The 14,026-nt window shown below is 37.8% G+C and overlaps 1 protein-coding gene across 1 annotated transcript; it reads left to right on the top strand.

Annotated features, from left to right (window-relative positions):
* Positions 1-81: 81 nt before the first annotated feature.
* On the top strand, positions 82-13,708 carry CD164 (CD164 molecule). Its single transcript, XM_037065011.1, has 6 exons — positions 82-377; positions 3,240-3,329; positions 4,704-4,775; positions 6,420-6,455; positions 9,937-9,981; positions 11,346-13,708. Exons 1-6 carry the CDS (start codon positions 206-208, stop codon positions 11,513-11,515), a joined length of 585 nt encoding a protein of 194 aa, XP_036920906.1. The 5' UTR covers positions 82-205; the 3' UTR covers positions 11,516-13,708.
* Positions 13,709-14,026: the final 318 nt, after the last annotated feature.

Genomic DNA, 14,026 nt, shown 5'->3' with positions numbered 1-14,026 from the left:
CCCCTCCCGTAGTATTGCAGTTGGTATCGACTACACCCGGCCCCCGCCCGCTTCGCCCCTCCAAGCCGCGGCTTGGGTCCCTCACGTGACCCCAGCGCGTTCCTGCTGGGGAGCAGAGTGTGGGAGGAGTTGCTGCAGGAGCTTTAGGTGCCCACCGAGCGTTGTGCGCTGCAGTTTTGGGCAGAATACCGACGGTGACGGCGCGATGTCGGGGCTCTCCCGCCTGCTGTTTTGGGCCGTCGCCTGCCGGGCCGCGCTCTGTGTGCTGACGGAGGCTGGGAACACCACCCTGGCCGCGAGCACGACTCCAGCGCCCACCAACCACACACTCTCAACGCCGTTGACGACCCTCGTTCCGGCCACCAGTCCAGCACCTGGTGGGTGCCGGCCCAACCGGCTTCTTGCTCTCGTTCTCCCGCCCGGGCGAGCTGCCCTTGTTGCCCGCGCTCCGCGCTCGGCCAACATGGCGGCCCGTCCAAGTCCTGTCGGGGCCGGGTGCGGGGTGGCCGGGGTGGGGAAGCGCCGGGGTGATAAGGGGCGGCGGAGCTCTTGGGGGCCTTTACGCAGTTTGTAACTCCAGTTTCCCAGTTCGAGGTGCTGTATAAAAGTGGAGGTTATAAAGTCTTCACCTTGCCGTAGGCTTGGAAGGAGGGACGTGGCCTCTTCCGTGGTGCGGGCACTGGGGTTGATCATGGGGCGAGCCGACGCGTCTCCTAAGTTGATGAGACCGAGCTCCCTCTCCCCAAGGTTAGTCGTTTGTCCACCCAGGTCTTCGGACCGAAGGGAGGCTTCTTCAAAAGTTGGCAGAAGGGGGGAGGGGAAACTGAAGACATTGATTTTCGCTTGTGTCTCGAGACTTGGGTCTGAGAAATAAGTTGCCTGAGATTTAACTACCTTAATTTTGCGGATAGTTATGAGATTTACCTTACGTTTGAGCGTTTAATTAAAACTTTACACCCCGTGCTACGTGCAAACGAGGAAAAGTACCCATTCGTCTACCCAGTGTTTAGCGTATGTCTCTTAGGCTAAACTATAAGGTGGGTGGTGAGACCGAGAAGTAGAGCGGAAGGAACTGCTGGGACCGTATGTATATTACGTCGTGGAGCTGGTTAGTGGAACCAGGTCTGTCGATTTTCTAGAGCCCAATCAGGAACACCCCTTATGTTAGTCTTTGCAGTCTACTGGTTGAGGCATACTCTGAACTTTGGCAATATCGTGACAATACAAAAAAGAATGGGAGATAAATTTGAGATAGTAAGGTGAAGAAACTAGATATATGAAACTTGCAGTCTAGAGTGGCTGGTTAGTCTAGGTAATAGTGGGTAAGTAACTGGCATTTTGATGAAATGAATAATTGCTGGCTTTTACCTTGGTGTTTTTCTTAAGGTCGATCATACTGTTGTACAATATCTTCCCTAGTTTTTGTATTTTATAAAAGCTTAATAATATATTAATGAACTGAAAAGTGTTTGTTAGATTCAGAGTAATGTGATAGTAACATTTTAAGTTTTTTAAATGAAAGGAAATTGCAGTTTAATACTGGAAGTCCTAACCCTCCCCATTTTTAAGATGATAAAGCGGCATATGTTTCATCTCCTAATTACTTGGCAGTTTCCTCTCAGAATTGTAGTTTGGTTGTGTTTTTTGTTTTTTAAAGAGAAGCTTGAAAATATGAAGTTAATTGCCATTGTGTAATTTAATGCATACAAAGGAGATGATTTGTGTTTTCTGTAAGTGGTAGTTGTATAGGCTGCAATCTGAAAGGTAGGTTCAGTTCATTGTATCATACTATACTACCCAAGCATTCATCATCAAACACAAAAGTTTAAACAACTACTATTTTTCTCTGTGTACAAATCTCTGAAAGACTTAACCCCTCCCCCCATACATGTCCCCAGTCTCAGATAAATACTGATGATGAAGTATAGAAACGTAAGCCCATAGTCTATAGTCTATTTGTCCATACATTGAATTGTAATTATCATTCCTTGAAGTCTTGTTTCTGGGACATTTGGCTTCGAATTATCAAAAAAGATCTTACTAATTTGTTAAATTACAGGTACATAGCTGTAGCCCCCTCCGAAGGTGTTGTCTCTTACTCTTTGGTCATAGAGGACCTTGGAAAGAGTGAATCATTTATTAATGATGAGTGTCTGGGGTTTTTCAGAATGGGCATCATCAAATCTTGAGCTTAACCTGTAATACATCTTTATTACTATTAAAAATTGTAGTGTCTCATCTGATGTTTTGGGGCAGTGGTTTCTCTGTTTATATTGTTGGCCTTGTAACTGTCCTTTTCGTTCTACAATATTTTTATTTTTTAAGGATGCTTTAAAATGCAACACGAAATTCTCTGTGTGTGAAAGAGTTGCCATGTAAAGGGGGTGGGTTTTAAATAGGTACCACAAAGTACTCGGTGTTCCACTAATTTGTGTTTCTCCCCCCTCTCTCTCGGGTCAACTGGGGCCTCGTAAGTCATTTAAACAATTGAAATTTCTTAACCAGTTCATAAAGTTTTGTGTGTGTGTGGTTTAAAAAAACACATGAGATCTACCCTCAACAAATTTTAAGGGCATTGTAAGTTTTAACTGTAAGTACGGTGATACATAGATCTCTAAAGTTTTTCATGTTGCTTGAAACTTTATAGTCTTTGGACTGTTCCCTGTTCTGCCCCCATGCCTTGCAACCACCATTCTACTTTTTGCTTCTGAGTTTGACTCATTTTAAGATTTTATTTGTTTATTAGAGATGTGGGCAGGGAGGGAAAGAGAGAAACATCGAACTGTTGCACATGCCCCAGCCAGGAACCAGGCCTGCAAGGAGGCATGTGCCCTGACCCAGAATCCAGCCAGGGACCTTTTGTTTTTGCTGGACGGCGGTCAACTAACTGAGCCAGGGTGATCAGGGCTGAGTTGACAATTTTAGATACATAAAAATGAAATTATGCAGTGTTTGTCCTTCTGTGACTTGCTTATTTCATGTAGCATAATGACTTCAAGGACTGTCCATGTTGCAGTATATGACAGGATTTCCCTTTTTAATGACTGAATAACATTATGCTGTATATGTATAATACATGTTTGTTACCTTTTCATCTACTGATAGGCTAAAAAGTATTACCATTTTTCTGAACTAGTAAGTCTCCTCTGCAATACTTACTGTGTTAAAGAAAAAATAAGTAATACAAACTCAATATCAGTTGCCAATTAATTGATTTCATACATTCCTCCCTACCCCAGAAACCTGTGAAAACCGCAGCAGCTGCATTTCCTGTGTTAATGCTAGCAATACTATCGCTAATACTACCTGTTTTTGGGTGGAATGTAAAGGTAAGAAACTTTGAGGTTGTTTTAATTTTGAGAATGCAAAACTGTTTTGTTATAAGACTTTAAAAAATACTACAGGAAAAAAATACTACAGGATATCAAACATTTGAAAATTATGTAGAACATTTATGTCAATGTACACCCTTTTTTTTTTGACAAGTCAAGTACTTTTCCTATACAGTACCAATTACCTAACACTTCTCCCTAAAATCTCTTCTTGTCACCCATTCCCGTAGCCCTCTTTAATTCTTTATACTTGATAATTAAAGCTTAATAGTTTTAAAGGAAGAGAGATTATAGATCTTTGTAGGATACAGTGCAAATAGCTGTGAAAGGAAGTTGTGAAATTTTCCTGTGGAAACTTCCCCAGAAAAGTGTTGGAGGCATTTATTCTCCGTGTGTCCAGTTAGATGAACTTAAACCTTATGAAACATAGGGGGGAAGGATGAGGTGGGGAGTCACCTCATCCTTTGCTGTGCTTTTTTTAAGTTTTAAAGTTGCTTTAATTTGAGAAATAAAGAGTTAGATGGAGATACTTGGAAATGCCAGTTAGGTTTTTGTTAGAACCGTAGGAGTGTTGTTTTCTAAATGTAAGGTGCTCACATTTTTTCTCTTATCAATATAGCAGGGGGTTTTAACATACAAAAAAAAAAAAGCCAAAGCTTGTATAGTTCAGCCTCTTTACTCTTCATTGAAAATTTTAAAAGTTCTGAATATTATATCAATATGTAACAAAGTTTAAAAACCTTTTTAAAATTAAGATATTAGCTTAATTTGGGGTTGTTTACTCTTGTATAAGAGTTGGGTTTTTTTTTAATTCATAAAATGAAATTTAAAAGTGCAGCCCTCTCCCATATATGGCAGAATTGGCAAGTTTTGGAGCTTAAATTACCCTTCTGTGGGATTTGGGGGGGAAGCACTCCCTTACTCCTGCTGTAAGTCTTCCATTAGCAACTGGTTTTAGAAAGTGTAAGAGGCGCAGAGATGAGGAACAGAGGGCTTACTGCTGCCTTACTGGCACCTCCCTCTTTCCTGAGCCTTTTTCGATCCTGACCACTTCCCCCTGCTGATTCAGTGCTCACGTGCACCCGAGTAACCCTCCCTTGGACAGCAGTCTTACCACGATTCTAAGATCTGTGTTTCTGGTTTGTTCGTTGTGTATTTTCATGTGGATTTTAAAAGGATAATATTTGGAAAGATGCTATTTAATATTGCTAAAATTGTGGGGGAAAGAATAACAGTATTTTGCTGTTGTGTGAATGGACTATAGCATTTATGCCTGAGTTCAGTTTTTGGAAGCTGTCCTGGAGCTCAGCAACAAAGATAGTATTGAGTGATTGATGCTGTTTATCTTCTTTGTTTTTTCCTCCATAACAGGTAAAAGCTACTGTTCACATAACTCAACAGTCACTGATTGCCAGGTGGTGAATGGTACAGACTTCTGTCATGGTAAGTATTCACACTGGCTGCTGGGGAAAGGGGTCATAGAGAGGTGCAGAAGATTATTGCTTCAGGAAGCCTTATTTCAGTGCTTGGTTTGAAGCATTTCTGTAGTTCTAATCTTGTTACAAGTTTCAATATGAATAGCATTTACATTGGTTGCTAAAAGAACAGTGTTTTGAAGCTTGGTTTAGTGATTTCGCTATACTGGGAGTGCTGTAACTATAGATTCCTCCTCTCATTATTATAATTTTTCTCTCTCAGAAACTCACCGCTGTTTAGACTCTCTGTTTGCATTCAGTAGGCCTGGACAGTCTTATTCCGACAATTTCTTGGTTATGGTATTAGTGAATGTCATAGTGTCCAGATAGTTTGTGCTGTGGTTAAGTAAATCTCTTTATTCATCTATTTTCTATACTTTAATATGAAGAACTTGATCACTCTTTAACCTGTACTCTTTGCTCAGGAAGTAGTCAAAATTCCTAGCTGAAACAGTGGATTTTTCTAACAAGACTATCACTTAATAGGAAAATTAAATCTAATTTGGTGCATAGCTAACAATTAAATTGAACAAAAGGTTTTTCTGAAGAGTATCAATAATCTTAAAGACTACCATTAACTAATTTTGTTTGGTAGGAGTTTTCCCATCTTCCCCCTTCCCAACTTGAACTTTGTAACTTAGAATTTCATTAGCATGAGATCAGTTATGCTCTATGTAGAGTGCAATAACATCGTTTAGGTGGCAGATGAACAAACATTTTAATAGTTATTTTAATGTTTGTTAGGGAAACCAATAACTATGTCAGACTTTTGATTTAATATTGCCTATAAAAAAGATTAAGTGAAACATTTTTAAGAGACAGTAAAGAAAAACTGAACAAATAATTCTGCTTATTTGATGATGTATCAATCAAATTAGAATGGTTAAGAAATAAGTTCACTTTGCTATCCTGTAAAGGAGGTCTGGGCTCAAGTACAGCTAGTGGGCTACAGTAGCAGCTTTACAACTATTAAGGACCCAGGTTGCTCCTAGGTTTTTACTATCATTCCCCAAAAATGGGCTTGGACCTATTCTCCAAGGTGAGTTCTCATGTTTCAGCTATGTAATTGGCTTTCCTGACAACAGGAAGATGAAGGGAAAGAGAGGCCCATATCAGTCCTGGCTGGGTAGCTCAGTTGTTTAGAGCACCATTCAGTATACTGTGGTTGCAAGTTGGACCCCTTTCAGAGCACATACAAGTTTCAACCAGTGAATGCATAAATAAGTAGAGCAACAAATCACTGTTACTTTATCTCTTCCCCCTTCCTTTCTCCCTCTCTCTCAAAAATCAATCAATAAAAATTTTTTTAAAGGGGAGGCCCATACCTACTTTATGTATGCTTTCTGGAAGTTACACATGGCTACCTGGCTGCAGGGTGGGTGGGGAAACGTCTGCTGGGGGAAGGCAAGTGTGGTTAAAAATTGATACTCCTATTTCTAGGAAAGAAGGGTGTAATACTGGTTAAGAGAAACTGTCAGTCTCCACAGATAGATGGTACAAAAATGTAAAAGTTGTAAGTGGCACTCAAATGGCTGCAGGTTAAGAAGTAGTGTTAACAGATTGTGATTATTTACACACCTTTGACTTAAATATTTGTTTGTTTTTTAAATAGCGCCCACTGTTGCTCCATCACCAACCAATTCTACAGGTAATATAGTTGAGTGTTTTTCTCGTCTTCTTTCTTTCAGGATTTTTAAGCTCTTTTGATGGATAATATTTTAGTAAATACCTAAAAGTCGTTAGTGTAATTTTTAAATTAGTAAACATACTTAGGAGTGGCTGACCACGCTGATTACATTAGTGTGTGCTGTCGTGACAGTGACACACAGCTGTGGTGTTACATTCATGGAGCTGAGCAGATTGCTTGCAGCTTTGTGCATTGAGTCCACGAACTGCTTTTTACGGACTTGGTGAAAATCTTCATAAATACAAAAGCATAAAGGAAATTGAAGTTCCATATAATTGACATCATTCAGAGGTACACCAAAACGTTTTAAGGGATTTGAGTTCTTTTAGTCTTTTCTATATGTATATCTAAATAAATAAACTTACTATGAAATTCGATGATATATGTACCTGCATGTTGAATTGTTTCCTTTTTACTGCAAGCGTCATTGTGTGCACTTTGCATGTTGTGCTTTTGGTTAAATAATTCGATTAGAATATCTTACAGGGAAATATTTGCTGTCATCTCTGATAGGGTTAATTTAAATGGCATTCCTAAACGATTGTTTTAAGACTCTCAATACTGATTGCTTTCTAGAAAAATAGGCTTCTTATTTTCATCAATTTGAAAGTTTTTCACTATACTCAATAGCATTAGATGACATCTCCTATTAAAAATCTTCACCAATTTGAGATGTGGTCAAGATGGAGGCATAGATAGACATGCCTCACTTCATTGCACAACCATAGGACGGAATACAACTAACTTAAAAAGGAAAAAGAATTGCCAGAAAATCACCCAGAACTAATGGAAGTCTGACAACCAAGGATTTAAAGAAGCTATATTCATCCAGACGGGTAGGAGGGGCGGAAAGGCGGTGGCAACCAGTAGAATGGGCAACCCCACATTCATGTTTGGTGGATAAAATGCACAGGGACACCTTGTAAGCAGGCCAGCCCCAGGACTCCAGCACTGAGAAAAAAAAACCGCATAACCTATGACTGTAACCCCAGTGGGGATTGGGGTGGTAGAAGAAACTGTCCGTACACACATGTTTATTAAACCCACCTGGGAAGAACAACCAGGACAGCTGTTGAGGGGCACCAGTTTCATATGGGAAGTGAGTGACTGGAAACAGGGCAAGGGCCAGGCAAGCACCCAGAAGTTAGCATGGTAGCATTGTCCCCTCTTTGTTGACCTTCCTTGACACATGGAGCCATGGTTGCCCTCCCCTGGCAAATACCCAGGGCTCTGCCACATATGACCTAACAGGCATGCTAAAATGGAACCAAAGCAGCTCTACTGAATATACAGACACAGGGAGGTTGCCAAAATCCGGAGACAAAGAACTACGACCCAAATGAAAGAACAAACTGAACCCCAGAAAAAGAACTAAGTGATGTGGAGGTAGCCAGCCTATCAAAAGCATAGTTCAAAATACTGGTATTCAGAATGCTCAGAGATAACATTGAATATGACAGAAGCATAAGGGAAGAAATGAAGACTTAGGGAAATAGAGAAAAATTCATAGGAAACCAACAGTGAAGGGAAGGGGAAGCCAGGATTCAAATCAGTGATTAGGAGCATAAGAAACATTCAGCCAGAACAGAATGAAGAAATCATTCAAAAGAGAATGAACTTTTGAGAAGACTCTGGGACATCTCCAAGCGTACCAACATCTGAATCATAGGGATGCTGGAAGAGGAAAATCAAGACATTGAAAACTTATTTGAATGACAGGAAACTTGCCAAATTTGGCAAAGGAAATAGGTGTACAAGACTGGGAAGCACAGTCTCCCAAGAAACCCAAAGAAGTTGACACTGAGACACATCATAATTAAAATGCCAAAGGTTAATAGCCCTGGCTGGTGTGGCTCAGTAGACTGAGCGCTGGCCTGCAAACCAGAGTGTCTCCGATTTGATACCCAGTAAGGGCACATAACTGGGTTGCAGGCACATGAGAGGCAACCACACATTGATGTTTCTCTCCCTCTCTTTTTCCTTCCCTTCCTCTGTCTAAAACAATAAATCTAAAAAAGTAAGTAAAAATGCCAAAAGTTAAAGGGAGGATCTTAAAAGCAGCAAGAGAAAAGGGAGCGTTACCTACAGAGGAGTTCCCATAAGACTCTCAGCTGATTTCTCAGATGAAGCTTTGTGGGGTGGAAGGGACTGGCAAGAAGTATCCAAAGTGATGAAAAGCAAGGACCTACAACCTAGATTACTCTATTCAGCAAAGCTATCATTTAAATTTGAGGGGCATATAAAGTGCTTCCCAGATGAGGTAAAAGCTCAAAGAGTTCATTATCACCAAGTCATCGTCATACAAAATGTTAAAGGGACTTAGGAAAAAAAATTTGTTGATATAATACTTTGATCAAAAGGAAAAGTGTAAATGTTCAAACAAAATTAGTAATAGTGTTTAAGATAGAAAGATAATTTGATACATGTTTAATTTGTAAAGTGTATTTTTTGAAGTCAGAATGTATAAGCAACAACAAAAATACTTTGAAGGGGTTGTAAGTCTTAAAATAATCATAGCCTCTAATCTGGGAATTCTGTATAGGAATCAGTCCTATTAGAGATGAGATCAAATATTTCCTTGTAGGATGATCATAGTATGGAGGAATGAGAGCAGAGTAGGTAAAATGTGTACACTGGTGAGAGAAAAAGGGATACAAAGTGTATGAAAATATCTGTCAAGTGTTAACATTTATTGCTATCCAACAATAGTATCAATGCTAACAAAAGTCTCAATAGGTGCTTTAGTTCCTACAAACATTACATTCAGTCTAATTCTTCTCAAGTGTATGTTTCCTTAGAAGCATCATTAGATAACTGTTTGAGCAGTAGACTAGAGTTTCTACTGGGCTCTTCTAAATGGAACTGTGGCCTCCGGGCACCTGTTATAAATAAAGTTTGATTGAAATACAACCATGCCTATTCATTTGCATGTTGTCTTTGACTACTTTTGCACTACATAGTGCACAAAGCCTAAAATGTTTACTTCCTGCCATTTCAAGTTTGCCAACCCCCTGAAAAAAGATAAGCAGATTTTGATAGACACGTAGTAAATACTGAGTTGCACTTATCTTGACTTTTTAAGTCAATCATTTTTGTCTTAGAAACAATGTTACTTGTAAAGAACCTATAGTTCCCTCACATAAACACTAATTCTTACCCTTTCGTGTGTCTTTTTGCAAACCTTATCTGGATGTACGCATAAATTTTGCACATAGAATAGCAGAGGTCCAATTTATGATTGCTTAATGTTGTAAAATATATGTAAAAGCTAGTATTTTGTATATGTATGTAAATTAGTGAACCATTAACTGAAATCATTCAGCCTTTAATCTTTAAAAAATGGAAGGCATGTGGAAGTTGACAGCATCACTTTAAAAAGGTAGATACTAGATAACAGAACTTCAGAGATTTAAGTTATTAATACGTTGTGTTTCTATTCCAGCTAAAACCACAACTGTGCCTTCCTCTTCCACAGCTACTGTGCCAGGTAATCAAAACTTTCTAAACAGGGAGGCAGGATGTATGTGCATTGCTGTTGCCTTTTACTGTTTCTCGTCATTTTGCAGTTTACTTGTGAATGGTTATGAACTGAAACGAATCTCTCGTAGGTTTTTTACATGTAATCACATTTGGTGTGACACGTTAGAATGGAATGGTTTTCCAAAACCTCTTTAGTGTGGCTTGTGCGTGAAGTCTAATATCTTATAACTTAGAAATTAAATACTGATTACTGTTAGGAATTGGTGATGTGCTGTATTAGACCACAGTGGTTTGAGTGAAGATAATAAAGCCATCCTTTTTACTGAGAAATACTTAAAAAGTCAAGATCATTGTTAGGGTGCATCTTGGCTATATTTCTTACTACTTCTCAAATTCCTGTGTAATAACTCTTGAAAGTACATGCGAAACTTTTTAATTAATGATTTGACATATTAAAACTAAGTTATATTTAGACACAGTAGATACACAGATTAGGAATCCTTTCTATTCATATGTAAAATACCATTGTTTCTGATTAATCTTTTATAATCATCTGAGTCTTTTGGCTTTATTCTTATGCTACCTTTATTTCACTTTTAGTGAAGCCATTCTGTCTTCACAAGAAGAAATACAAAACATTTGTAATTAGTTTTAAAGCTGGTCTACTTATATAAAGCCACTAGGACTAGTATTTATTTGATATTCTATTTAAGAAAAATGTTAAAGTTATTTTAAATAAGAAATTGCTTTTCATTAAAAAGTGAGATGGTGCTTCACTTGAATCATTTTACTCCAAGAAGGAATTCAAATTTTTGTGCCCCCCCCATGACTTTATAATGACTATCTCATATGTAAAATCTGCAGAGTAAGATTTAAGATAATTTTAATAACAAGTTATTTTGTTTATGGAATTATAAATTGCAGATATTTTATGATTTTTTATTTGAAAAATTGCAGCCAAATTTTTTGATTTACATCATACATTTAGTAAAATTCAAAAGTTGCATGAATTTTCAACACAAATTAATATTTGCTATTATTTAGCAATTAGGTATAGTCTGAAGAAATTGCAAATTTTAAAAGTGCTTCACATGTTCCCAGGGCGTAATTTATACAGCAGGAGAGTCTTTTTTTGTCATTTTCATATTAAAGTTGTATAGCTACAGTGACCACTTGATATCACCAGTCACTGTGAAGCATGGGCTTGATAAATAATTTGACTTCCTCAAGCAGTTAATAAATTTTAGTTGTAAAGACTTGACTGAAGAGGAAATACTTTATCGAATTTAACACATGACAAAATAGAAAGTCAGGTGGGTCTTGAAATCGTGATAGAAGCTAATAAGACTTACTCTTTATCTTACTTAACAGGTTCAACTAATACCACTTTAACTCCGACTTCACAGCCTATGCGACGAAAGTCTACCTTTGATGCAGCCAGTTTCATTGGAGGAATTGTTCTTGTCTTGGGTGTGCAGGCTGTAATTTTCTTTCTCTATAAATTCTGCAAATCGAAAGAACGAAACTACCACACTCTGTAAACAGACCCACTAGTTTCACGAGGACTGTCGTGTAACTCAATGAAACCAAAATACTATCTTTCAAGATGTCCCACATGGAAGACGCTATTCCAGGATCTTTAAATTTTCAAAGGATGTGTCTAAGATATTTTGGAGCATTGTGTTTGAAGAAAAGTCAGTGAAATCATTTTGTTCAACAGGAATATTTAAAATACTCTGCATGAATCCTTGTGGCTGTCGTCTTATATTTTTAATGGCTGCTGCTGTGGGATTATGTTCTCTTCTTGACATGCCAAATGTAACTCTGTGCGCGGCGGGAAACACTGTCCTGCACAGACGACCTCATGACTCGTCAGGCAGTTAGATACAGTCATTGAAAGCTGCATTATTGCCATCCTAACTCAGGATGTAGTGACCAGAACTGAGAAGAATGTGCCAAGTGAGCATCAATCAGGTGGATTTTTGGCAACCATTTTAAAAATGGAATAAATGTGTAAGCTTGCTATCCATAAAGTAAACTGTATTCTTAGAGTAAAATTTTATGCTTGAGAACAGTCGTTTGTTTCTGCATTAGAAATAAAAGGCCACCCAGGGAATTACATTCCAAATTTAAAGAAATGAATGGAAAGGATACAACCATTAAAGTGTATCAGGTTATTGTTAATACTTGTAAAGCACCTTATATCATTTAGAAAATAAAGAACAGTGCCTTAAAAGACAGATTGAAAGGTAGACTGTAACGTAAAATGTTTGTGATTTGTTGTTTCCCATTAAGGAAGGTAAAAGATTTATGTGAGCAGTAGTAAACCTGCTTTTAAATATCATGCTGTTAGTACTTAATTGAAAACTTACTACTTCATAACTGAGTAACTTAAGCTAAAGGATGTTATACAAAGTTGAAAATCTTCATATATTGAACTTCCCAACATATTTCTTATAGCCGTTAAAAATATAATAGCAATTAAAATTGATTTAATTATATTTTCCTTTGTATTTCAAAACGTATCCTAACACTGTTGTATCTCAAGAGGATTTTTACCAAGCTATCTTGAAAAGTAACTTCTTTCCTGAGGCAAGAAACAGTTGTTTTAGAATCATTAACTGTTTAAATGAGACAGTCATTTTAAGTTTTGAGACAGCAAGTGTGACCACTGTAATTTCAGCAACTCTGTAAGGCTTTTGGTTGATCAGATTACTGTAGGTTTTTAATGGTTGCCCTGGATAAACAGATTATGCTTTCTCTTTTTCTTTCTTTTTTCTTCCCCCCATCCTTAGTTTCAGTTCTCATAGTATAGTAAGCATGCATGCATACTTTTATTTATTTTTTCTTAGAAGCACTACGTTTTTTGGTTTCAGAGGGATACTTTTCCTTCCCTGCTTTTGACAAATTGGATTAGTTCAGAGGCTTAAATTAGTTTAAAATGAGCTTTTGCTTTTCTAGGTCATTACATTTTTTTTGTTCTAGTTTCTTTAGCCTAGAGTGGCCAAGTTTAGCCATTGGTTTTCAGTATTTTATGGCAGGAATGACAAGTTGCTTAGGTCCATTTCATAAGCCAAAATTCCTTACATTTAGGTAATTATATTAAAGGTTCTTAAAATGAAGATTTACTTGTTTCGTAGTTACTTGCTGGTACAGCTAAAGTTTGTTTTACTTGCACATTTGTACATACACCTAATGTTTTCAAGTGCCTTAATTGTTTAAACTCTCTGGCTTCAAAAGTTTTGGGGGAAAGGTAGGTTTACCTCACAGCTTTGTGTTTCATTAGTAGTAATATTCTAGGTACCTCACAGAAAGTTTTGTTACAGTGCCACGGCTGGTAGTGTTCAGTGAGTGCCACCAGATGCGAGGTATATTGCAAAGTGTGCAGGACTTCCATTCCTCCCAAAGTGGCAAAAATTGGCTACAGTGGTGTGATTGTCATTTACCTAGCTGTGAATACCTTGTCACACATTGATGTCAACAGAGCAGTGTTTGTGAGAATGAAGCTGATGAATCCTCTCATCCTCTGTGATTTTGAGTGCTTCTCTAACAATAAAATCATACGATACGAAATTAGGTTTTACCAGAAGAGCTCTTAAACAGAACTCACAGCCTTTTCCTCTTCTTCCTTTAGCAGTTTAGTATCTGGAGCCATTTATAATTTTTGGGTTTTTTTAATCCAGAAGGTATATAGAAACCTTTTCAGATTTTTCATCTGATTATTTCATGCAGATGTAATTCTATCAAAATAGCTTATTTTACCTTAAGATATTTGTTGTACAGGCAGACCCTGCTGTTAAGAAATTTCTATTTTAGTTTATTAAAAACTGCAAAATCTGTATCATGTACAAAACTGATTTAAAATAAATTGTGTTTATTGGATTAATGTGTTGTTCTTATTAACTGAACTGTGTTGCTTTTTGATTATGACATTTAATGCTAGTGAATTTCCCTTATCACTGAGGATGAGTTGTCTACTCAGTTTTTACTGCTCCCCGAGACCAGCAGGGAGTAACCGAAGTATGTAATCATTAGTGTAGAGCAGAGCCTTA

The sequence above is a fragment of the Sturnira hondurensis genome, unplaced genomic scaffold (assembly GCF_014824575.4).
Source record: "Sturnira hondurensis isolate 20B ecotype Veracruz unplaced genomic scaffold, ASM1482457v3 Scaffold0015596, whole genome shotgun sequence".
NCBI lineage: Eukaryota > Metazoa > Chordata > Mammalia > Chiroptera > Phyllostomidae > Sturnira > Sturnira hondurensis.
This window is presented reverse-complemented; position numbering and strand designations above follow the sequence as displayed.

Excerpts from the sequence above, each read along its gene's own strand:
- CD164 (XM_037065011.1), top strand. The coding sequence starts at position 206 with ATGTCGGGGCTCTCCCGCCTGCTGTTTTGGGCCGTCGCCTGCCGGGCC. Across the intron at positions 6,456-9,936 it reads ATCACCAACCAATTCTACAG|CTAAAACCACAACTGTGCCT; the intron begins GTAATATAGTTG and ends TTTCTATTCCAG. Across the intron at positions 9,982-11,345 it reads TTCCACAGCTACTGTGCCAG|GTTCAACTAATACCACTTTA; the intron begins GTAATCAAAACT and ends CTTACTTAACAG.